Source organism: Eleutherodactylus coqui, chromosome 3 (assembly GCF_035609145.1).
Source record: "Eleutherodactylus coqui strain aEleCoq1 chromosome 3, aEleCoq1.hap1, whole genome shotgun sequence".
NCBI classification, from domain to species: Eukaryota; Metazoa; Chordata; class Amphibia; order Anura; family Eleutherodactylidae; genus Eleutherodactylus; species Eleutherodactylus coqui.
The window spans coordinates 47163275-47188090 of record NC_089839.1 but is presented as its reverse complement, the minus strand read 5'-3'; the positions used below and the strand labels follow the sequence as shown (position 1 = coordinate 47188090).

At 42.9% G+C, this 24816-nt stretch overlaps 1 protein-coding gene across 2 annotated transcripts in view; it reads left to right on the top strand.

The window, feature by feature from the left end:
* Positions 1-7240: 7240 nt before the first annotated feature.
* SLC3A1 (solute carrier family 3 member 1) overlaps positions 7241-24816 on the top strand; it is a 32422-nt gene continuing 14846 nt past the window's right edge. For both annotated transcript variants that reach the window (XM_066594499.1, XM_066594498.1), the window contains exons 1-4: positions 7241-7888; positions 20349-20528; positions 20607-20758; positions 21122-21247. In XM_066594499.1, coding sequence (XP_066450596.1) covers positions 7471-7888; positions 20349-20528; positions 20607-20758; positions 21122-21247 — 876 coding nt within the window. In that variant the 5' untranslated portion in view covers positions 7241-7470. The remainder of the gene's footprint in view (positions 7889-20348; positions 20529-20606; positions 20759-21121; positions 21248-24816) is intronic.

Here is a 24816-nt window from a genome sequence, read left to right as displayed (position 1 = left end):
CTTGTTTTACCATAGATTATACAATAGGCTTCATTGTACCTGGCGAACTACTTGTGCATGCGCAGAGAATGAGATGACTACATTGCATGTGCACAAGTGGTCCGCCACGTGTAGTAACCGGGAACTTTGACAACTGTCAATGAAAGAATGGCAGGGAAGCTGAGTATAAGGCCTTATTCATACAACTGTATATAGGCAGCTAATTTAGCCACGTTAAAAAATCACGGCCATCTGAAGTATTGCATTCCAACGAATTCATTTAGATGAGCGATTTTTAGCCACGTAAAAAAAATCGCAAAAAAAAAAATAGCACATCGGTGACTGAAAACAGCAACCAATTTTATACGCAGCATTAAAAGATAGGTCCTGCCCTATCTTTTGCCAAGATACACTGGAGGCTCCCTTAGGCTTCTATGGGAGCTGAAAAAAAGGGAGAGGAGGGAGTTTAGCTGCATCCAATGCTGGGAAACTTAGACAGCTGCCTCTATTGAAACATTAATAGTCATTCCGATGAATTCTGCCAACTGAGGGATTTCTGAGCTGCAGCATATTTTTTCGCCAATACGCCACAGCTGCCCCTGTGAATGGATGAGAAAACGCGGCTAAAGCTTGGGACTTGATCACGGCTACTCTTCATTCATGCGACTTTTAGCCACAATCAGCTGGGTGCAAAAACGCATACGGTCATGTGAAAGAGGCCCAAGACTCACATAGCTAGATTAAGCCTGTTAGCTCCCATGAGCCTATGAATTAGAAACACACCAGGAGAAATATTACATCAGGAAACTGTCTTACATGCTTTGCACTACATTTAGTTTGTAGACACTTTTAGACAGTTTTTCCAACTTATCCAAAAAAGGAGCCTGGCCTAAATTGTGCTAAAAATTGCAATGAATCGCACGAAAATTTTGGTACAATTTTTGATGTAAACTATGCCAACTAATGGGTGGTCTTAATTTAAACTACACAGATTTATCATTCAGCAGATCTACTGTGAGAAACCTGGTGCATTTTAAGACTGTCTAGTCTTTGCTTGCACTGTCTAACTTTTAGACAGTTTTGGTAAGTAATGCTTTAACACAGTGGGGATTATTTCTATGTAGTAAAGATACGCTAGGATATGTCATCACTTTATGAACAATGGGAGTGCTACCTCAGGGACCTTCTCCAGTCCTGAGACTGAGACTGTATCCGCACGGGTGATTCGATAGCGACGCGAGAAAATCTCATCGATATCGCATCACTGGTCCTTTAGATATCGCTGCGGTTTCTCGCGGCCATACCACGATTTTGTAGCGCTACAAAGTCGTGTGACTTTGTAACACCACTTATGGGAATTTTTTTTTTGGGGGGGGGGCTTGAAATATAAGCCCTTCCCCAAAAATAAACCATGGCAGCTGTAAAAAAAAAAAAATTATACATCACCTAAGAAGCGCTGTCATCTCCGGCACTGTGATCTCTGCCGGCGCTGTCATCTTCTGTCTTCTCTTCACCTCCAGCGCATCTTCTTCCAGCCCTTACTGGATTGGAGGATCAAAATCACCGCCTCCAGTAAAGGCTGGCTGTGATTGGTGGATGAGCGATGTGGCTTAGCCAATTAGAGCCATCACTCGTGTGGACGAACCCATAGGGAAGCATGGGCTCTACATACATGCGATTTGTAGCACTGTCGCATCGCTACAAAATCGTACAATAAAATCGCCCGTGCGGATACAGCCTAAAGGGGATTACAGTGCTGGTTTACCATTCAGTCCCCTTTTAACCCTTTCCAATCCACTGTCTGACGTCTAAAGACATTCTGATTGAAGGCTGTACAGCTCTGATGCCAGAAGATGTCCCGCAGGGTATTCTTACTGTAGATTACTGGCCGCTCTGTTGTCAGGGGCCTCTCCAGCATGTCACATACCACAGTACTGGCTCTAGCCAGCAGATGGAGCCACTGTATAATGGCAGAAAGATAAATCCCCCTAGGATACCCTGAATCCAAAATTGGATAGCAAAGGGTTAAGTTTTTCCAGCAGAATGGTATTCCTAGCCAGCCAGCTGTACAGTATAATAGGAAACACTTGAAACAAAAGTTGTTTTTGGCCAGAGTAATGACGCCCTACCTGCACTCAAAATTTCATCTATAAAATTGAGTTGTACCTGAATGGTGCCGCTCCAGATATCTGCCATCATATTTTACTTAGCTGCTATCATATTCCAGTTTGTTGGACTAAAATGTGTCAAATTTTATAAAGAGGTGCATGGGGGGGCTGCCGCTGCGATGGGGGGGCTGTCGCTGCGATGGGGGGGCTGCCGCTGCGATGGGGGGGGCTGCCGCTGCGATGGAGGGGCTGTCGCTGCGATGGGGGGGCTGCCGCTGCGATGGGGGGGCTGCCGCTGCGATGGGGGGGGCTGCCGCTGCGATGGGGGGGGCTGCCGCTGCGATGGGGGGGGGGGGCTGCGCCGGTTACCTGCTGCCTGGCGGTGGGTGACTGGTCGGCCGTGTTCACTCCAGGGGTCCGGTCGGCGGCTGCGTGGCATCTGGTTGTCAGGGAGACACAGCTGGTAGCGTCTCGGGAGTGCGCACGTCGGGCTACAGCAAGCGACGGGAAAAGAGCTGGCGGCCATCTTGGGAAAATTTTTATAAGTTGCTGAAACGCTGGAACGGTAAGTACAAACCAGCTAGAAAAGTCATTTACAGGGGGGCTTAGTAATGTTTGCTTAATTAGGGGGACTGGGCAAAAAAAAAAATCCACTCCTGCCTCGAGACATCTCCTTTAAGGGATTGGTTAGAGTTGTGATATCTCGGCACAATCTCTTCTCCGTGCACTAAAACAAGTGATATGTTTACCTCTCTGCATTGGTACTGATCAATCACTGAGCTCTGTTATTGGCTGCAGTCCTTGTGACATCCTATGAACTTAATTGGAAGAAAGGCAGCGCTCCAAGATCCAAAAGTGTCGTAAAGAAGTCTGACAGGACGTAACTCACCTGGCGTGATTAATCTATACAGGGTGGGCAGACCGTCACACTTAAATACAAGATGGTCTCATCACATTAATTCTGTCAGATGAGGACATCCACCAGGGAAGAGCATCTTCGAAGGTAAAATACCTCGGTCGTATATGAGTAAAACCAAAAGGAGAATTAAGTCCCATCACTCCAAGAATTAAAAGTAGTGAAAGCAGTGTGTATTAAAATTGGATCAAATATGTTAAAATTGAAATTGCTTCGAAGAAGGCCCCAAAATATGGAACCCCCTTAGACACTCATTATTGTTCCTTCATCGAACAAACTGCCTTCTGTTACAGCCAAATATTTTGTATTTTAACTCCTCAATGTAGCATCTGCTGCTATTCCCCCCCACCAGTCCCTATTAGAGATGAGTAAGCACCCAAAGACTCGAGCATTTTTGTATGTGGAACGCTGGGTCCCGAACTTTTTCTTTCCAGGTTCGTCTCTTTCTCTCTCTCTCTCTCTCTCTCTCTCTCATAGTGTGTACTGTAGATGATGATTCAATGTCTTCGCAATTTTGTGTGGAGAAACATTTTTTTTCAATTGTTCCACAATTTTTAGACGCAGTTTTTCACAGATTGGTGAACTTCTGACCATCTTTGCTTCTGAGAGACTCTGCCTCTCTAACATGCTCTTTTTAGACAGTCATCTGACATAGTACCACTCACTTTTACAGCCTTTTGGTAACACTGTTCCAACTTTTTTGAGATGTGTTGCTGCCATCAATTTCTAACTGTATTTATTTTTTTTATTAAATGGAAATATGTCTCCTTTTCACCTTCTATATGTGTTTTCTGTCCTACTGTGAATAAAATGTGGTTATATGAGATTTCCAAATCATTGCATTTTTTATTAACATTTATTTGCATTTTACACAGCATCCCAACTTTTTGGGAAACTGAGGTCATACATAGAGATGAGCGAGCGTACTCGGAAAAGCACTACTCGCTTGAGTAATTTGCTTTATCCGAGTATCGCTGTGCTCGTCCCTGAAGATTCGGGTGCCGGCACGGAGCGGGGAGCTGCAGGGGAGAGCGGGGAGGAACGGAGGAGAGATCTTTATCTCCCTCTCTCCCGCCCGCTCTCCCCTGCTCCCCGCTGCGACTCACCTGTCAGCCGCAGCGGCACCCGAATCTTCAGGGACGAGCACAGCGATACTCGGATAAAGCAAATTACTCGAGCGAGTAGTGCTTTTCCGAGTACGCTCGCTCATCTCTACATACTAAGTGACTGATGTACCCCAACACATGGGGTATATGTAATTTTCAATGCTCTAACTGATTTTACACATTGCAGTGGAATAGGTGAAATTGGCATGTTATTATAAGATGATCCATAGCAGGAGAAAACTTAGGAAACTCTAAGAACACATGGTCACATTACAGCATGTTACGTACTAGTACATAATCGGGGTCCCACAGAGGTACATAGGGCATCTTTTGTATGCATCCAATTTCAGACAGTGGTATACTAAGAGTTTTCTGCTGGATTCTACATAAATCAACATAAAAAATGTCACATTCCCAATTGGACTCTGTATGTATGGAGGTATTTCACAGCATCCCTAATGGGGGAGAATATCTTCATATGCATGGTATCCAAATGGAGCCTGTATAACAGCACACGAATGCTGTGCAGAACCATACAAAGCCAGGCACACAAATCTTATATGGCAGCATGGGACACTGAGGTACAGTATAGGCCCATAAATTTACATGGACGCTGTATTACGGAGCTATATAACACAGATCCGTAATACAGCATTGGGTTGTCCACAAAGTATTTTTTATAATTAAATACAGCCCATGATTAACATTTTTTGTATTTACATTTGTTAGAAAAAAAAGTTTCTATCTTCAAATATTCCAGGAATAAGTTTAGAATAGCGCCACCTCTTGTTTATATCTCCAGAGAGTCCAGAACTAAGGTTAGAATACCACCACCTCTTGTTTCTATCTTGCCATATTCCAGGACTAAGGTTAGATTAGTGCCCCCTCTTGTTTATATCTCCAGAAATTCCAGGACTAAGGTTAGAATAGCGCCACCTCTTGTTTATATCTCCAGATATTCCAGGACTAAGGTTAGAATAGTGCCACCTGCTGTCTTAATTCTGTGTCCTCCTCAGTAATTGTTTCACCTGCTTAATCTTGCTTCCCTCTCTGCTCCACTGGGTATGTGGAGGATCCCTAGTGCTGTGAGCGGCTGCTTCTAAGGTTGCTGCATCTTCTCTGATATCACAAGAGATGCTGAGCAAGTGATAAGGGAGTAATATAGCATTAGGGCTTATTCACACAAGCAATTTTTGCATCCGTGTGCTGTCCAATTTTGCAACTGATCACACACAGATTGCATAGGTCAGTACCTATTGCAATCAATAGGACTAAACAGACATGCATGTTTTTTTACATGGACTGTAAAAGCAATTGCAGCATAGCCAATTCTGGTCCCATTTTTCAGAGAACGGTCAGCCACTCAAGTCAATGAGTGCGCAAAAAAATGAACTGCACATTCAGAGGACCTCCATTGCGGCCTGTTTTTCACTAATTATTGCTAAACAATTGTATACAAAAATTGAGCCTCATTCAGGTTTTTTTGCATGCAAGAAGCAAAGGCATTACACACGGATCACTGATGGGTGTAAAAAAATGGACGCACGTATAAAAATGTCATACGGACATACATGCATTAAAATCGGTCTGTTTTTCATGCACCAAAATCTAAGATGCTTGTGTGAATAAGGCCTTACGGTAATTCTTCAGCATCTCTTCTGATAAGCAGAGAAGATGCAGGAGCTTCAGAAACAGCAACTTATAACACTAAAGCTCCCTCCACTGAGAGGCAAGACTGAGCAGGAGGAACAGTTACCAAGATGGACGCAGAATAAAAATGGCAGGTGACGCTATTCTAAGGGTACTTTTACACGGGCTGAAAGTCGCCCAAGTAATCGCTCAAATGAGCAATTATTGGCGACTGTAGACCCGTGCAAACACGGGCTCTGACAGTGCAAATAGCGAGAATTGCTCGCTTATTGGAGTTGCTCAGTTTTCAGCTCACCTAAAAACAGAATGACTGTTGACCTGGGTGAACAGGCAATCATTGATTTATGCCTGTTTGCTGTGAATGGATTCCAGAAGAGATCTCCGACACACTCCATCTCCATTCACTGAGCGATCATCGCTGCTGTGTGAAAGCCCAGGAGTGATAATCGCTGGGACGACTGTCGGGCATTTAAGCGTACGACAGTTGTCCCATGTAAGGGGACCCAAAAATTTGTCCTGGAATATCCAGGGATATACACACTGAGTGGCGCTCTTCGAACATTAGTCCTGAAATATTTGGAGATGTTAATAGCATGTGGTGCTATTCTACAGTTACCCTGTTTCCCTGAAAATAAGACATACCCTGAAAATAAGACATAGCATGATTTTCCAGAATTTTTGAGGACGCAAAATGATTTTTCAGGCTTTTTGAGGATGCTTGAAATATAAGCCCTACTCCAAAATTAAGCCCTGCTAACAGTTAATTTTAAAAAAAGTCAATTTAAATAGTGTCCAGGCAGCTATACATGTAAAAAAAGTTAAACCTTTTTGAAGAAAAATTAATATAAGACACTGTCTTATTTTCGGGGAAACACGGTAGTTCTGGAATATCTGGGGAAATAGACATTTAAAATAAATGACACTTAAAATAAGTAGTAATACAAAAAACGTTTAAAATGATGAGATTTAACTATAAACAGTACTTTAAAAAACCTTACCAGCAAGGTGATGGTCTCAGCACATTATGCCACTATGATAAGGAATTCCTGAAGATATAAGAAAGACAGTTATCGCAATATACCAGTCTGGGGGAAAAAATGTGAAAAACATGCAAAATAAAAGAAAATAGAAGAATATTTTTTTTTGCAATATCATCTAGGCTGTCTAATAATCTTTAATACAAAGATTGAGAACCAGTAGAAAGTTAAGAAAGGCGCAATCCGCACTTCACATTGCCGTTGAACACAGGCTTCTCGTACCTTTGTGCAGCCGTGCAAAGCAAGTCGTTAAGACTCAGTAACTCTGACAATCAAAATATTTGAAATTCAAATCCATAGTTAGAATGGATCCATTGTGCAACCAGGAATTTGTGCGCATCAAGCAACCATTGTTCTTCCTCAGAGTGATCACACTGCCAAGAATGACTTGTACTTTACTGTGTGTTCTCGAGCTGCACTGAGGAAACGAATGTTACTCTTATCACTACACTACAGAGAGATTGCAAACACTCAGTAATCCAGATCGTTATGCAGCTTTGGACCATCAATGATTACCAGAACTTTGTATTATTCTGCCTCTCTGTACCTTGACCTAAGCTCGGGTATTTAAAGGGAAGTTGTATTGGCTTGCTTGCAGACCTCAGGTAAACTTTGTTTTTTGTTCATTGTCACTGCTGTATGTCTGTGGATCAGAGGCTGGCCTAGCTGAGACCATGACTGAGGAGGTGAATTCAGTCGAGTTGAGGAAGACCGGAGTGGAGAACAATGGTTTCATTGCTGACCAGGGGTTTGATGAAAATGCGATATCAGAAAGTAGGAAAGATAACCAGACTGAAGACCAGGTCTATACAACTACACTGGATTCTTCTGAAGACCCAATTCCCCTGAAGCCGTATGCCGGGATGTCTAAAGAGGTTCTACTTCATTTTTCAAATCAACCATGCTATAGAGTTCCCCGAGAGATTCTTTTCTGGCTCATCATCATAGCCACACTGGCCATAATAGCAGCTACCATCACAATTATTGCCCTTTCTCCCAAGTGTCTTGACTGGTGGCAGAGAAGTCCAATTTATCAAGTCTACCCAAGGTCCTTTCGAGATAGTAACAATGATGGTTCTGGTGATCTTAAGGGTATGTACTATGTTCAAACTTTATTGTACTTCATTTTAAAATATGTTCTATACTGTATATTTGTTCAATGGTCATTATTTGCTTGTTTGTGGTATAGAAATTAAGAAAAGTGTAAATGGTAATGAATGAGTATTTTTGAGCCTGACCATAGTAGTCCTGCCATAGGTCAGTCACCCACATGCATCTTTCCAACTTTTAGGCTAGGACTACATGGTGAATTTTGGCTGCACAACAAAAGACCACTATGGACCTCTGGGACCTTGTACTTTCATTGATGTCAGTGAGGTTGAGGTGCCACTTGCAGGTTGCCATAGCAGCAACCCAGAGGTTGCAAAAAAAATCCAATCTCAATAGATTTTTGGCAACCTGTGACTCACACCATGACCCCATTGACTTTAGTGAGAGTACAAGGTCACATTAAAGTGACCAACATAGCGATCTTTGGTCACATGCAACAAAAAGTCACCATGTAGCCCTAGCCTTATGAAGATGATTTCATGGTGTGTTTGCTAGATCAGAATCTACTTTACTTTCTGTCAGTTAAAGGGGTTGTCCCGCGCCGAAACGTTTTTTTTTTTTTTTTTAACCCCCCCCCCCCCGTTCGGCGCGAGACAACCCCGATGCAGGGGTTAAAAAAACAAACCGCTCAGCGCTTACCTGAATCCCGGCGGTCCGGCGTCTTCATACTTACCTGCTGAAGATGGCCGCCGGGGTCTGCTCCCTCCGTGGACCGTAGCTCTTCTGTGCGGTCCATTGCCGATTCCAGCCTCCTGATTGGCTGGAATCGGCACGTGACGGGGCGGAGCTACACGGAGCCGGCATTCTGCACGAGCGGCTCCATTGAAGAGAGCAGAAGACCCGGACTGCGCAAGCGCGGCTAATTTGGCCATCGGAGGGCGAAAATTAGTCGGCTCCATGGGAATGAGGACGCCAGCAACGGAGCAGGTAAGTAAAAAACTTCTTATAACTTCTGTATGGCTCATAATTAATGCACAATGTACATTACAAAGTGCATTAATATGGCCATACAGAAGTGTATAGACCCACTTGCTGCCGCGGGACAACCCCTTTAAGGTCTTTTTACACGGGAGAAGCTGTCAGGCAAATGATGCCCAACACTCATCCCCAGTGATGCTTGCTCCTGTGCTATTACACATGAGCAAGTATCCCTAGCATTGCTCATAGTGTTGCCGGCATGGAGGCGGAGCGGGACGGGGAGCGCTTTCCCTCCATTCAGAGTAAGCAGAAGTCGTTCAAAAGTGAACAACTGTAGTTTACACTGAACGGTGCGTCGTTCAATCTTCTGCATGCAGACACTGAACAATTCTCATTCAATTGCTGCATGCATTTACACGGGACAATTATCGTTCATATTCTCATGGAAGGGCAGGAATCTGAACAATTCTAAACGATAATTGTCTCGTGTAAAAAAAAAATAGGGAAATGAAAGTCTACACAGTTGGAAAATGGTGGCTGGTAAGCTGTCTCAGAGTATTTGCTGGGCAGCGTAAGCTCAGATAAATTCACACCACATTTGACTATATAGCTGAAAATATAGGCCTGGAAACCAAGTCTCCATTTGTTGTATATCGTTCAATGCCCTATAGGAGGTTGTAGGACTGTTTAAACTAGGGACATGCGAGGAGGGCAATTAGAAAGATAGAGGGGAAGACAGTGACCTGGGACTAAGTAATTAAAATGGGGGTGGAGTGGGTTAGTACAGTTAGAACTGGCAGAACAGTTAGTAGGGATGCATATAATATAAAAATAACTAAAACCTCCTAAACTGTATGGTGACTAATACTGGTAGTCTGACCAATAAGATTGACAAACTGGAAGTAATAATGCCTGAGGAAATCTATGACATAGTGGGAATAACGGAGACATGGCTAGATGAAAGCTGCGACTGGGCGGTGAACTTACAGGGTTGCAGTCTGTTCAGAAGAGATAATAGAATCTGGAAAGAGGAGGGGTTTGTCTTTATGGAAAATCCTGTTTAACCCCTTAATGACGCGGCCCTTTTTCTTTTTCCATTTTCGTTTTTTCCTCCCCCCCTTTAAAAAAGTCGTAACTCCTTTATTTATCCATCGATGTCGCTGTATGAGGGCTTGTTTTTTGCGGGACGAGTTGTATTTTTTAATGGTGCTATTTAAAGTACCATATAATGTACTGAAAAACTTTTAAAAAATTCTAAGTGGAGTAAAATGAAAAAAAACGACATTTCGCCATCTTTTAGTGCGTCTTGTTTCTACAGCGCAGAAACAGCAAAAAAATGGCGATACCAAATACATATTTTTCATTTATTATTTAGATTTTTTAATAATATATATGGCAAAAGAGGGGCCCCCGGCTGCCATGACACCTGCACGGCTCCCCCGATCTTACCGCTGGGGAGCCGTGAGGGACCCCGAACATCGTTCGGGGGATTTAAATGCCGCTGTCAAAATTGACTTCGGCATTTAAATGGTTAATAGCCGCGATCGGCCGCGCGGCCGCTCGCGGCTATTGCCCGCGGGTGTCAGCTCTTATAAACAGCTGACGCCCGCACTGTATGAAGAGAGGTTGCCACGCAACCTCTCTTCATACATACCCCGCGACTCAATGACGTACCGGTACGTCATTGGTCGTTAAGGGGTTAAAGCGCACATTACAGGAAGATATATGGGAGATGAATATGTGGAATCCCTATGGGTAGACATACATGGAGGGAAAAACAATAATAAAATCCTAATAGGGGTTTTCTATAGGTCACCAAATATAACAGAAGCCACTGAAAATCTATTACTGAGGCAAATAGATGATTATGGGGGACTTTAACTATCTGGATATAAACTGAGAAGCTGAAACCTGACCTCAGAAAGGTAACAAGTTTCTGTCTATAACTAAAAATAATTACCTCGCGTGAACAGAATCGAACCAGAGAGATGGCCATTTTGGACTTAATATTCACCAACAGACCTGACAGAATAACAGAGGTGCAAGTTGAGGGGCATCTGGGAAATAATGACCATAATATAATATATTTCCACTTATTTTTCAAAAGGTAGTTTTATCGGGAAGCTATAAAATGAAAATACTAAACTTTAGGAAAGCAAAGTCTGATCAGCTCATAGATGCCCTTAACTTTACTGACTGGGATAATGTCCTCAAAAATAAGGGTACAGACAATAAATGGGAAACGTTTAAAAAACTTCTTAAATACTTAGTGGTTCATACCTTACAGGAATAAAAAATATATTGGTAAGACTGTGCTCCTGTGAAGATATATTCCAGTGGACAACAATAACACAGAAAGAATTATTAAAAAAGGTGAGGACTCACCTGGTTCAGGGGGTCTGTCTAGTGCAGGGGTGTCAAACTCATTTTCACCGAGGGCCACATCAGGCTTATGGTGACCTTCAAAGGGCCGATTGTAAGGCCACCTGCAGACGGCCGGGTCGGATCCCGCTGTGAAAATTCTCACAGCAGGACCCAACCCGAGCCCCTGCAGGAACCAGCGCAGCACTCACCTGCTCCTGCGGCTCCGGGTCTGTGATGTGCCAGCTGCCCCGCACAGTAAGGCCTTAGTCACACGGGCATTTTTTCCCGCGATTTGCGGATCGCATGACGGATGCGCATCCACAAATCGCGTGACCGGGACCGAAAAATCGCCAGAAAATACTGCTCCTAGCCGCGTTTCAATAGAAACGGGTCGGAGCTGTCCAGCGCATTGAATTAAATGGAGCCGGCAATACAGCCGGCTCCATTGAAAGCAATGCGCTGCGGGCGATCGCGGGATGAATTGTCGGGAAGGGCTTAAATATATAAGCCCTTCCCTGCAATTCATCCAGAAATGTGTAAAAATAAAAAAATATATATACTCACCTTGTCCCGGCAGACGGAGTTCAGCCGCGGCCGCCGGCAGTTCTCCTGAACTGCTCCCTGTAGTATTCATGAATGGGTGCGTGAGTGCTGCCAATCAGAGGCAGCACTTACTCACCCATTCATCAATTCATGAATGGGTGGGAGTGAGAGCTGCCTCTGATTGGTCAGGCTGTGACCAATCAGAGGCAGCTCATTCAGCAGGCGGGGATTTTAAATCCCCGGCTGCTGAATACTACAGAGAGCAGTTCAGGAGAACTGCCGGCGGCCGCGGCTGAACTCCGTCTGCCGGGACAAGGTAAGTATTTTTTATTTTTTTATTTTTACACATTTCTGGATGAATTGCAGGGAAGGGCTTATATATTTAAGCCCTTCCCGACAATTCATCCCGCGATCGCCGGCAGCCCATTGCTTTCAGTGGAGCCGGCTGTATTGCCGGCTCCATTGAATTCAATGGGCAAACATCGTTCTTCTCTGCCACAGCTGTTACAGCTGTGGCAGAGAAGAATGATTTGTCTACTATATGTTCTCAATGGGGTTGGCACTGCTACCGCCGGCCCCATTGAGCGCATATAGAGAAGAGAACAGGAATCGCAGATCGCAGATAGGTGTGATCTGCGATTTCTGTTCTATAATTTATCGGACGAGCGCATAAAAAGTGCTCATGTGTCCGATACCATTGCAAAGCAATGGTTTTATAAAATCGCCGGACGCATGCGCAAATCTCGCGAAAAAACGCCCGTCTGACTAAGCCCTAATAGAGCATGCCGCAATTTGTTTTCCGTGCGAGATTTCGCGCAGACAAATCGCAGCCGTCTGCATAGGATTGCGTTTTGTAACGCAATCCTATGGCAGCTTCCACGGGCAGAAATTCTGCGGAAAATCCGGCCGCGGAATTTCTACCTGTGTGCAGGAGGCCTAAGACTGTACAGTAAAGGCCCGTTCACACAAGCGTATTTGCGTACATAATATGCAGTGAATAGAAGCCATTGATTTCAATGAGTTCATTCACATGATGTATATTTTCACACAGCATGACCTATTTTGTTGCGTATTGCGCACCACGATAGGCCATTGAAGTGAATGGGCCACGCAAGTATGTGGTGAATGCGCAGGAAACCTATGTATTCACTGCATATTTGGGGACCATTTCAGGGGGCCCACCTGCGTTCCTTTCTACGTACGCAAATATACAGGCACAAGCAATTTTCGATTGCGCAAATACGCAGCGCATTTGTTCGACCGAAATACAATTACACCCATGTGAACGAGCCTCAATAGTGACCCTGATAGTGGCCCCAGTAAAAATAATGACCCCCACAGTGGCCCAATTAGTAATATTAACCCCCATAGCAACGTTATAATTATAAGCCCCCCCTCAGTAATAATAATAAGCCCCCCACCTCAGTAATAATAAGCAGCCCCCCCAGTAATAAGCAGCCCACCCCCCAGTAATAAGCAGCCCCCCAGTAATAAGCAGCCCACCCAATAATACCCCCTCCCCAGTAATAAGCAGCCCCACCCCAGTAATAAGCAGCCCCCCCAGTAATAAGCTGCCCCCACCCAATAATACTCCCTCCCCAGTAATAAGCAGCCTTTCCCCCCCCCAGTAATAAGCAGCCCCCACCCCTCAGTAATAAGCAGCACACACCCCCAATCTATATACTTACCTCTTCATTCCTGTCAGTGTCGCTCCCTCTCTGCTTGCCCTGAGCCCGGATGCACACTGCCGTCAGTGTGAGCGCCCGTCACGCTTCCTCCGCGAGTCTTCTCCAGCGGAACTGATGAGCAAGGGTCTAAGGGGAGGAGGATCCTGGCTGCACACTGACGTCAGTGTGCGCCTGGATCAGCGGTAACAGCGCGATTACCAGCGGGGAGCTGCGGCACCCTAGCTGGTAATCTCTGCAGTGGTGAGCGGCGTCGGCACGCCACGGGCCACATAACATGAGGCGGCGGGCCTTGTGTTTGACACATGTGGTCTAGTGGATAGACCCCCATACACCAAAAGTTTAGTTCAGCCTTATTCGGATGAGTCATGTTACCGGATCCCTGTCCTCTGCTGAGAGGGCAAGCATCAGCCAGGTAGGCAGCGTAAATCCGCACTGCAGTCGTGGAGCTAAATAGAACAATGTGTAAAGAAAAGTTGCGCTTCTAGGTAAACGTGAAGAGATTAATGTAGTGGTGCAGGAAGAAATCTGGAATACTTACTTCTGTGAGAAAACTGCTTGTTTAAGGCAGAACTCCTCCATGTCCATATTTGCTTGTAATAGCCCTTAATAGGCGCCCATGATGCAGGTAGTTGTTTTAAAGATTCTTTATTCATAGATAGCTCTGTAATGCATTTCGTTGGCATAACTACCTCCTTTTTCAAGCAGGTGGGGCGTTTGAATGGGAGGCTTTTATACTGTATATAAAATTTTAAAGACGGTGATTGTGAACCAGAAGTGAAACAACAGTCACATGACACAAATGTCATTGCTGACACTGCTGAGGTCATGGTCACGTGACTAGTAATTATGAGGTATTAGTTAATATTTTGGCCAAAATATGTAAGCTCGCAAGCCCACAACAAGGGTCCTTGTTATTTTGCGTGTCCCTACTGACTTTTCACTTTACAGTGATACTGATATATTTGTAAATATAGTGTAGAGACTTGCAAGATAATGAGGACCCCTGTCGTGGGCTTGTGAGCTTACATATTTTGGCCAAAATACCAATACCTCGTTTTTATCAGTATTTATCATTGTTGACTGCAGTAAGCATTCTGGCTTTAGATGCTCGGGGAGCCAGGGATGTTGGTTCAGTGTGGCTCACTTTGAGATGCAGGGCAACCCAATGGACTTTATCATATGTGGCATCATTAATAGGCTGTCAGCCTACATGGTGCACTACATGTACTAGTGGAACTTGGCAACCTTTGTACTTTTCCTATTGCAGTAATAATTATCAACGTATTTGTGCAATGTATAGGTGAAAATAGAAATATGCAATTTGATTATCCATTTATGTTCAAGGGATTTTCCATTTAAAGGGCTTTTCTATTAGCTGTATAGAAGCTAAATTAACAAATATGCCTATACTGTACTCACTTTTTAAATCGCCCCATGCTGCAGAGCTGATGTTCCATAGTCGCTGTGGAATGGTAAAAACAGCTTTGTTACCCATAACAACCCAATACGCTGCAGCTTAGAATTTCCCATGGTAGTTTAAGAATTTTACACAGAACTCTGATTAATTGCAATCGTCAATAATGGCCTTTTTACTGTTCTAAAGTTTTGATAAATTTACTTCCGTCTAGCTTATCTTACAGTTCACATGCGCGGCCACCAGCTGACCTCCCCTTCACTCGCCAGCGGTTGCCACGTGCATCTTTCCCCTCACCTTTGTAGATACCCAGCTTCAGTGTCTGCTCGGTTAGCGGCCTGGAGGATGCACAAACATGCCTGCACTCTTAAAGGGCTAGCATGCACCTTAGTAAAGCTTTACCTGCCAATCATGAGCTAACCCTGACTATATCAGGCACCTTGCCACTAAAGAAGCTGCCTACATTTTTGTTCTTTTGGCCCAGCTTGAGGTGCTAACTTATTTCTACTGACTCTCCTGTTTCTGACTTCTGGCTATTCCTGACTACTTTCTACTCTCCCCTCCAGAGTTCTGCTTTTTGAATTGACCATTCTCCTGTCTGCTGCCCCGACCTCTGGCCTTTTGTACCGTGTTGAACCTGTAATGTGTATCTTGACCTCTGGCTTGTTCTTCGTTCTGAAGTTATACTGCCTGCTACACTCTCATTGTTCATTGTTGGTCTATTCTAGCATCAGCTGCCAAACAACTGGGACCACTTTAAGAGTAACAGTCTCGGTTGCCCGCAGTGAAGGCCAGATCCTGACTAGTATGGTTAAAGGGTAAAGATCTGGGTTCCTCAGGAGTCATCTCTGGATTTAGCTCTAAGTCAACCACTGTGTGGCACAGTGGATCCACATTTGATAAAAAAGTTTGATTCAGCCCGAACCCGAACCTCGGAAAGTTTGTGTTGGTCAAACTCACTAGAAGAAAAAGAGGAAGAGGAGGAATAGGAAGAAAATGTCTTCTTCTTCCTATTCTTCTTCCACTCCTGCCTTCTTCCTTTTCTTCTTTCCTCTTCTTTATTCTGTTACACAGGGGTTTTATGGCTCTTGAACAGTTTAATATACTTTGTGATATTCAGGTTTGGTTCGAACTAATTTTGACCAAATCAAATTTTTTCGCTTAAATTCGTCGAACCAAATGAACCGAACTATTGAAAAGTTTGCCGATTGCTAGTTCTTACTGAGCATTTCTCTGTTCTAGATTATAGAGGAGCGTTCTAAGTCAGGCACCTTGCTCTATAATGTTTTAGACGCTTTTCAGACAGTTTTTCTAAATTATCTGAAAAAGGGGCATATCGTAAATTGTGCCAAATTGCATCAAAATTATGGCAAAATTTTGGGCGTAAACTAAGCCAAGTAATAGTTGGTCTAATCGTAGACTACACAGTCTTAAAAACAGATTTCTCATTCTGCAAAGCTACTGTGATAAACTGATGCATTTTATGACTGTCTAGTCTCATTAGGTACTGTCTAAGTATTAGACAGTATTAATAAATAAGGCTTTATTCACACGAGAACATATATGTGCCTATGTCGCCACGTTTTCATGACCAGCCAATATACACGACCATCTGAGCTATTGGTTTCCTATGCATTCATTTCCACGGGCGAATGTACGGTGCGTAAAAACGTTGACGGTAAAAAATGGAACATACGTAACCGAAATCCGCGCCTGCTATTATATGCTGGGTAAAAAGATAGTTCTGGTTCTATCTTTGACTGATATATGCCGGCGGGTCCCGTAGACTCCTATGGGAGCCGGAAAAAGAGGAGGGAGTCTTGCAGCATCCAACACTGCAAAAAGCTTACAGGTGCCTCTATTTAGGCTTCTGAAGTCATTCCAAGGATTTAAGCCAAGGGAGAATTTTCCAAGCTAAAATTTTCGCTAAAACATCGCGCCTGGGTGTGTGAATGGATGAGAAAATGCTAATTATCTCTCAAAATCCTCTATTCATGAGAATTCATGGTGCGGACGAGAGAACATAAAAACGCATGCGCTCGTGTGGAGGAGACCTAAGCCCCGGAGTTTTCAGAATTTTGCTAGGCTTTTGTGTGTTGCTGGCTTATATATTAGCAGGTCACAGCTGTACAGGTAACCTTATAATCGGCAGTAATCACTGACAATGGATTACAGGTGGACTTTGAACTTCTTGGTAAATTAAACCTTGTAAAATAGTGCTGTAAATGGTGTCCACACAGCGCACATGATCAGATGCGTCATGACAACAAAGTGCACGGCTTTCATTGGTTTTATTGCTTTATGGTTGGTAATGACTTGCTTAAAGACTTTTACTATATGATCTTCTCCAAGACCTGATAATGATATTAGTCCTTTTTTATTATGCCCTTGAAAAAGCAATTACAATGATTATTTTTCTACAAGTTCCGACTGAGTGTCCTTGATCCACTAGTGATCATTTAAAGGGAACTTGTCAGGTCCCTTGGCTGGGCTGTGGACAACACTGATTTCAGCACACCAATCGCTTTAGTGGTTTTGCAAATCTTACTTTGGCTGGACTGGAGATGAGTCCAATGAAACTCACGCATATTCATATATGCACACTCCTCCCAAGCGATTTTTGGTATTTTTTCACCTCCATTTTTCAAAAGCCATAACTTTTTTATTTTTCCATTGACGCGGCCGTATAAAGGCTTGTTTTTTGCATGGCGAACTGTAGTTTTTATTGGTACCATTTATGCATACATAGACTACATTGTAAAACTTTTATTATTTTTTTTTATGATTGTAGGGAGAGAAAACGCATCAATTCTGCCACAGCTTTTTTTTTTTCTCTTTTTTTTTTAAGCGTTAATTATGCAGCATAAATGATACAATACATTTTTTCTGCGGGTCGGTACGGTTACAACGATACCAAAATTCTTATATTTTTTTAGGTTTTTCCACTTTTCCACAATAAAAACCTTTTTTGGGGGGAAATTATTATTTTTTTCTAAATCGCTGCATTTAAAGTCCTATAACTTTTTTATTTTTCCATGGACGGAGATCTGAGAGGGCTTACTTTTTGCAAGACGAGCTGTAGTTTTTATTGGTACCATTTTGGGGTACATATGTTTTTTTTATCACTTTTATTGCGTTTTTTTAGGAGGCAAAATGCTAAAAATTAGTATTTTGCCTCAGTTTTTCAGGTTTTTTTAAAGCTTTTTGCCGTGCAGAATAAACAGTGTGTTCAATTTATTATACAAGAAAAATCATAAAAAAGGGTTTTTTTAAAACATTTTTTTTTACATTTTAATTTTTTGTACAATATTTAGATTTTTTTTACACCATCTGTGGTGAGGGACTTCTCTCCTGCCATGCTTATTACAGCGATCTTAGGTAATGGCAATACAGAACGCCGGTATCTTGCCATAGGAACCAGCCGGGCTCTCGCGATTACATCGCGAGAGGTGGCTGAAGTCACAGATCTACTTAGATCGCGGCAGGGAAGGGGTTAACAGCGGGGGAAGGGGGGGGCACATCTCCAATGCTCCCCGCTGTTGCAGCGGGAGGCCGGCTACTAGTGACAGCCGGCTACCGCTGCGGGATAGCGCGAGATCTCCTATGATCACGCGCTATCCCTATCACGTAAGGGTACGTCATTTTGCGGGAAGTACCCTGCTCCCATGAAGAGGAAAGGGGTTAAAGGCACAATAGTGTACAGTATATAGAATCAAAAACACTTAAAAGGACTTGTCTCAAGAAGACAGCCTCGTTAATAAATAAAAAAAATGCCAACTACTGATCAGCTGATCATTGTGTGTACAACTTTTCTTACCCCACGTGATCTGGTTAGACATTCAAATGTAATAGACCTGCAGGACAGAGAAAAATCCACTCTGTGAACCTTTTATTATGTCCATATGTCTAAATAGGGCCCATATGGGCCACAAGGGGTTGTAAAAGCACCCTAACTAAACTCTAATAGAGATGAGTGAGTATACTCGCTAAGGCACATTACTCAAGCGAGTAGTGCCTTAGCCGAGTATCTCTCCGCTCGTCTCTAAAGATTCGGGGGCCGGCGCCGGTGACAGGTGAGTTGCGGCGGGGAGCGGGGAGAGAGAGATCTCCCCTCCGTTCCTCCCCGCTCTCCCCTGCCGCTCCCCGCCCCCCGAATCTTTAGAGACGAGCGGGGAGATACTCGGCTAAGGCACTACTCGCTCGAGTAATGTGCCTTAGCGAGTATACTCACTCATCTCTAAACTCTACTAAACACTAAATGGCCACTTTATCAGATACATCCATCTAGTAGCGCATTGGACCTCCTTTGGCCTTTAGAACCTCAGCAATTAATCGTGGCAGCATAGATTTCACTGAGTGTATAAACTGTTCTGCAGAAATATGGGCCATGTGGTGTTGGCTAGACTCTGACGTGCTTTGCTTATCACTAGTTCTTGACCCTCTCACCAGAATGGTGCAACAGAAATCTGGGTTCATCTGCCCAGACAATGTTTTCCCACTGCTCAGTGATCCAATTTTTTTTTACTCTTTTGCCCATTGGCGTCTTGTCTTTTTGTTTCTGTTAGCCAGGAACTGGTCTACTGCTGTTATAGTCCATTCGTGCTAAGGAATGATGAGTTGCGTGGTCCGATATATTAGTTGGTGCAATTTCCGTGACTCTGCACCGACTGTTCATTAGGCTTTGTGTAAGCCTGTTAATGCAGTTTTTGAAGCCAAAACAAGAAGTGGATTAAAGAAGATGAGAAGTAGAAAATTTTTCCTGACTTTCTTTTCCTTTAAGTTCACACTTGATTTTGACATTGAAAACGGCATAAAAATAAGATCAAAACTTGCATGTGCACCCTAAAGTGAAATAAAGACATCATTTCAGGTTAATACACTGCAAGTCTGCAGCAATATCTCAAATACATTTCTCCTCCAAATGTCATAACAGACAACAAATGATGTACAATACAAAAGTTTAATGATTCTGTAAGCTAAAAAAAACACAACCAATGTTTTATAAAGTGGTCCATATAAAACCACTAGAGACTATGGTGAGGTAAACTGGCAGGAGCCCATGTAGGGTTATCACGTGTTAGTGTTGTTCCAAGGGTTTAGATGCAAATGCAGCATGTACTGCCGTTGAGGTTACCAGGTTGGAGGGTATCATGGTCGGACGAGCTACCAAAGGATTCCCAATGAGCCTATCCTCTAACATAATAATGAGCCTCAAAGGCCCAATAGAAGACAAATCCAGTTGGAGCTGACATTGGAGGCATTTAACACCAGGGTCTATTTCTTATGGGATGAGTCATAGAGATCTTATTAATGATAAGGTAACGTGTCCAATGATATTAAAAATTTGAATGCAATTGCAATTTTACAAAATTCTCTTCTTATTCCCCGTGGATTGTAAAATCTTATGGGCAGGGTCCTCCCACCTCTTGTCTCATTGTCGATTGGTCTTTTTTTTTTTGTTATCTGCCAATCCGAAGAACATTCATAAAACCTAACTGGTTTTAAAACTTTTCAGGAGTCCAAGAAAAGATAGATCACTTTGTGTATCTGGATGTCAGCACTGTTTGGGTTGCTCCTTTTTACGAATCCACCCTGAAAGACTACCGATATGCTGTTGATAACTTCAGGTCTGTTGACCCTACTTTTGGGACCATGAACGATTTTGAGAACCTACTTGCTGCTCTCCATGATAAAGGTAAGGGGATGTGATTTACAAGCCACACTTATTCCATTGACTGTAACTAAGTCTTAACTATGTCTTCTTATCCACTAGGTATAAAACTAATCATTGACCTAATCCCAAATCACACCAGCAATAAACACGACTGGTTCAAGTTTAGCAGACATAAAACTGATAAATATACTGACTACTATATTTGGCGTGACTGTCTATATGATGGCAAAGTTATCCCTCCCAATAACTGGGTAAGTTTCAACACTAATTTTCAAATGCATCCATGTTGTGTTTAGATATTGCTGTGATTTGGTCCTACTTGGATGTTCATTATAACATAAATTAGACAACTATACTAGTTCAGGTTTTCCATGTAATCCATGAGGCGCTAGTGACATCACTGCCTAACTTAAATTGGCTATTGATACCGATGAGTTATTGGCAACATTTTCATTAATTGGATCAGATTACAAAATGGCCGCCTTCAGCTTTATTAAGTGACACATCCAAGTTTTTTAGAAAAAAAACGTATAACTAGACTCATATTTGATTTATAAACCCGTATCTATCAGAAGCAAAGGCTTTTTCCACTAAAAACATTCTCTTACTTTCAGGTGAGCATGTACGGAGGCTCTGCTTGGGAATATGACAGTGAAAGGCAGCAATGCTATCTGCATCAGTTTCAAAAAGAGCAGCCAGATTTAAATTTTTACAATCCTGATGTAGTGAATGAAATACTGGTAAGTGGAAATATGAAATCTGTAGAATGTATTCCAGAGACCCACTGAACAGGTATATTATTAGCTAAGATGCTGTACTTTGCCTATCAGAATGTATTGCAGTGGGTGTACAACGCAGTACGATGTTCATGTTTGGGTCAACTGGTGGGTTCACCCGTTCCTTAGTGGGCTTCTATGTTATTGAACTATCTCTGGTAATAGGTTGGGTGTTCATGAGGACTGGTCCTGTATTGGTACCTACACTGGGTGATCAGAATCTTACTGGTCCTGATATGAGGTTCTGGTGAATACTGTTGCATTGACCACATAACATTACTAAAACTAAAATTCCTGTACACAATCCATTACACATTCACCAACTAGAGTAGTCTCTAATAGAGATGAGCGAACGTACTCGGTAAGGCCGATTTCGCAATCAAGCACCGCGATTTTCGAGTACTTCACTACTCGGGTGAAAAGATTCGGGGGTCGCCGGGGGCGGGGCGTGGCATGGTGGAGCGGGGGGTAACAGCGCGGAACAGGGGGTAGCTCTCTCTCTCCCTCTCCCCCCCACTCCCCTCTGCAACCCCCTGCTCACCCACGGCGCCCCCGAATCTTTTCACCCGAGTAGTGAAGTACTCGAAAATCGCGGTGCTCGATTGCGAAATCGGCCTTACCGAGTACGTTCACTCATCTCTAGTCTCTAACTATTACAAATTTGTGCTATAGATATATGTCATCTGAGAAATAGCTTGAGGTTCCTGGGCTCATTAAGAAATGCTATATCCTGGCCTGGAACTGGAGTATAGGAAGGGCATAGAAGGAGAGTCCTCGGAGCCAGCATCATCTCTGAGTTTTAAAGGATCTCCTGTTTAAAAGTAGTATTTGAACAACTGACCATTCGTCTGCATAAACTGGAACACTACATTGCTGCCATCACCTCAATACTCACTTATAGCACCACTGGTCCACTTGTTACATGGAGGTGTTTACTCCTCGTCAGTGGGTGAATACATGTAAGCATCTAGTATTAAAAATATTTCCTCAGCATAGGTATGAAATACTTGTAGCCATAACATTGTATCTATATAAATTCTTAAAGCGCCTCTTCCGGTTTCCGGCCAAAATACTGTCCATGGACCAGAGGGGTTAGGTGTATATTACCTGCAGTTATTCTTCTCTGCCATCCTTCTGATCCACCAGTTCTGGGTCCTGTTTTCGCCATCCAAGATGGATAATGCAAGCTTTAGACTACTTAATCCCCATTGGTAGTATTAGACTAGTAATGCACTGTACATGCTTTGTGATTGGCTAGAACTGTTGATCTAATCAGTGCTGGCCAATCAGAGAGAAGTATATAGTGTGTATTAGGCAAATAGAAAATTGCTGTATCCATCTTGGATACCCAAAACGGGCAGATAGGAGAGTGGCAGAGAACAACAACTGCAGGTAATATATACCCTGCTCCTTCTATCCCAGAACAAAATTTTGCCCCAAAACCAGAGGGTTGGTTTGATGTACCTTTTAAGGGTTCCAACCACATTACTTTATGTGTCTATCTGCATAGTTTAGCATATTTCAAATGCCTGTGAGAATATCTTGCATGGGATAGATCCTTTAACTATACCATACAAGTACCCAGGTATACGAACCAGAGGGGAAATCATGATGTCACAACACTTCTACAAAATGGCCATAATGTTAAAAGTACAGGACCCAAAAAATTTCCTCTCATTAAGTTCCTCATAATATTCAGACAACGAAAACATCTTTTAGGCTTCGTGCACTCGGCAGAGCCCCATATAAGAAGGTCTACAGCGTCACCGATGCTGCAGCCCGGTAGTAGAGAGAGTCGCTCTATTAGGAGATTATTTTACTAATTCCTCAAAATTTGGAGAGTAGCTCCCAAATACGTTATGGAATATAATACAGCGCCATTTTTTGTGTTATACGATGATGGGGAGGTACAATAGAGTCAAATAACTTAAAAATATATTTTTTTTTAAATAATCATTTAATTTCACAAGTTAGAATTTAGATACAAGTTTAAATAACTTTGCAAACACTTTGATTTATTTCTGCTGTTGTCAGTTTCATGGTGTTTCCTCTTATTCATATCAAGACTAGATTTAGAATTGTAAGAGCTTCCTGTCTGAGCAGAGCATTGTGGGGTCTCAGCTGTTAGGTCACATGTCTGACCATTAGGGTGGAGCCTAAATGGAACCAGTCACCAATTTATGCTGTAAAAAAAACACTATAACACTATAGAACTTGCTTTAAGCACATTTAGTTTTATTCTAGCAGGCTGCATGTAAATCGCTGATCTTGAGTCATATGGAATCACAGAGCCACTCCTCTATCTGCACCTAGTTGTGGGTCATTGACGTTTCCCTGGGTTTGACATAAGCGTTGGCATCGCTAAAATCTCCAAGGCTCCATCCATCTCTACCAGTGTAATGGAGGCTCCAAAGTCCTACAGGATTTTAGCATTGCTTACACTGCTATAAATTGACCAAGTAGACAGATATTTTTTCTATTGATGACCTATCTTCAGGATAGGCCATCAATAGTTGATCGGCAGGGGTCTGACACTCGAGATCCATGCCACAGTGCAGGAAGCAGATCATGCCATCCATACTGCAGCGGCCCGGGTTGGTAGAGCAGGTGCAGCTCCTATTGATTTCAATGGTGTCATCCGCTTCCTGTGCTGTCCGTACTGGCAGTGGTGGTGGACATTGGCTGATCGGCATGGATCTTCAAAGGCAGACGCGCCTCGATCATCTATTGATGGCCTATCCTAACCATAAGTCATCAACCGAAAAAATACTGAAATCCCAAAGAATCCTTTTAAACAACCTGGACAAGGCGCGGATATAGGGGCCCAGATGACTCCAGTTACCACAATTTACATACAGCACAAGTTAGAATAAAAGTAAGTTTTTATGCTAAAACATGGAGCAGCGATTTTAACAAAAATGCGTCCAAAGCAGTTAGCAAGTTCTAAAGCGGCATGCTGGGCGTTTTACAATCCAAAAAGCTGGCTAAAGATTCCCATAAATTGCTGTCCCTTTAAGACTGAATTGATGACACTTGATAGGTTCTCTTCCCGTATCTTTACCTGTGTCACATGTTGACATCTTCTTTACACCTCCTTGCGTTCCATCACAGAATGGAGAATTAGCTTTAAAATGAGAAAGGTTAATAAGTTTATACTTCAATCACTTAATACGTGCGTCGTTAAGTCGGAAGACCGCTGAACTTTACACCTGCTGGTTTTCTCATTAAGCCATAATTATAAAATTAGTCACTCTACACATAACTTCAAACTGCTGACAGCCTGTCCAAAGAACCTTTAAAACAATAACAGAAGATTCCCTGATTTATAATTATTAACTTTTACATGAGTGACACAAATTAGGTATTAAGCAAATCTCAAGTTATCTCAGTAAAAGAAAGTCACTTACTCCTTTCTGCAGATCTGTATTTGTGATGCCTTCATGTACAGTTCATTCCAACTTACAAAGCACAACCACCTTATTGATGACTACCGCGCCCTGAGACTCTACTATGTCAAAACTCTTAAAGGTGTT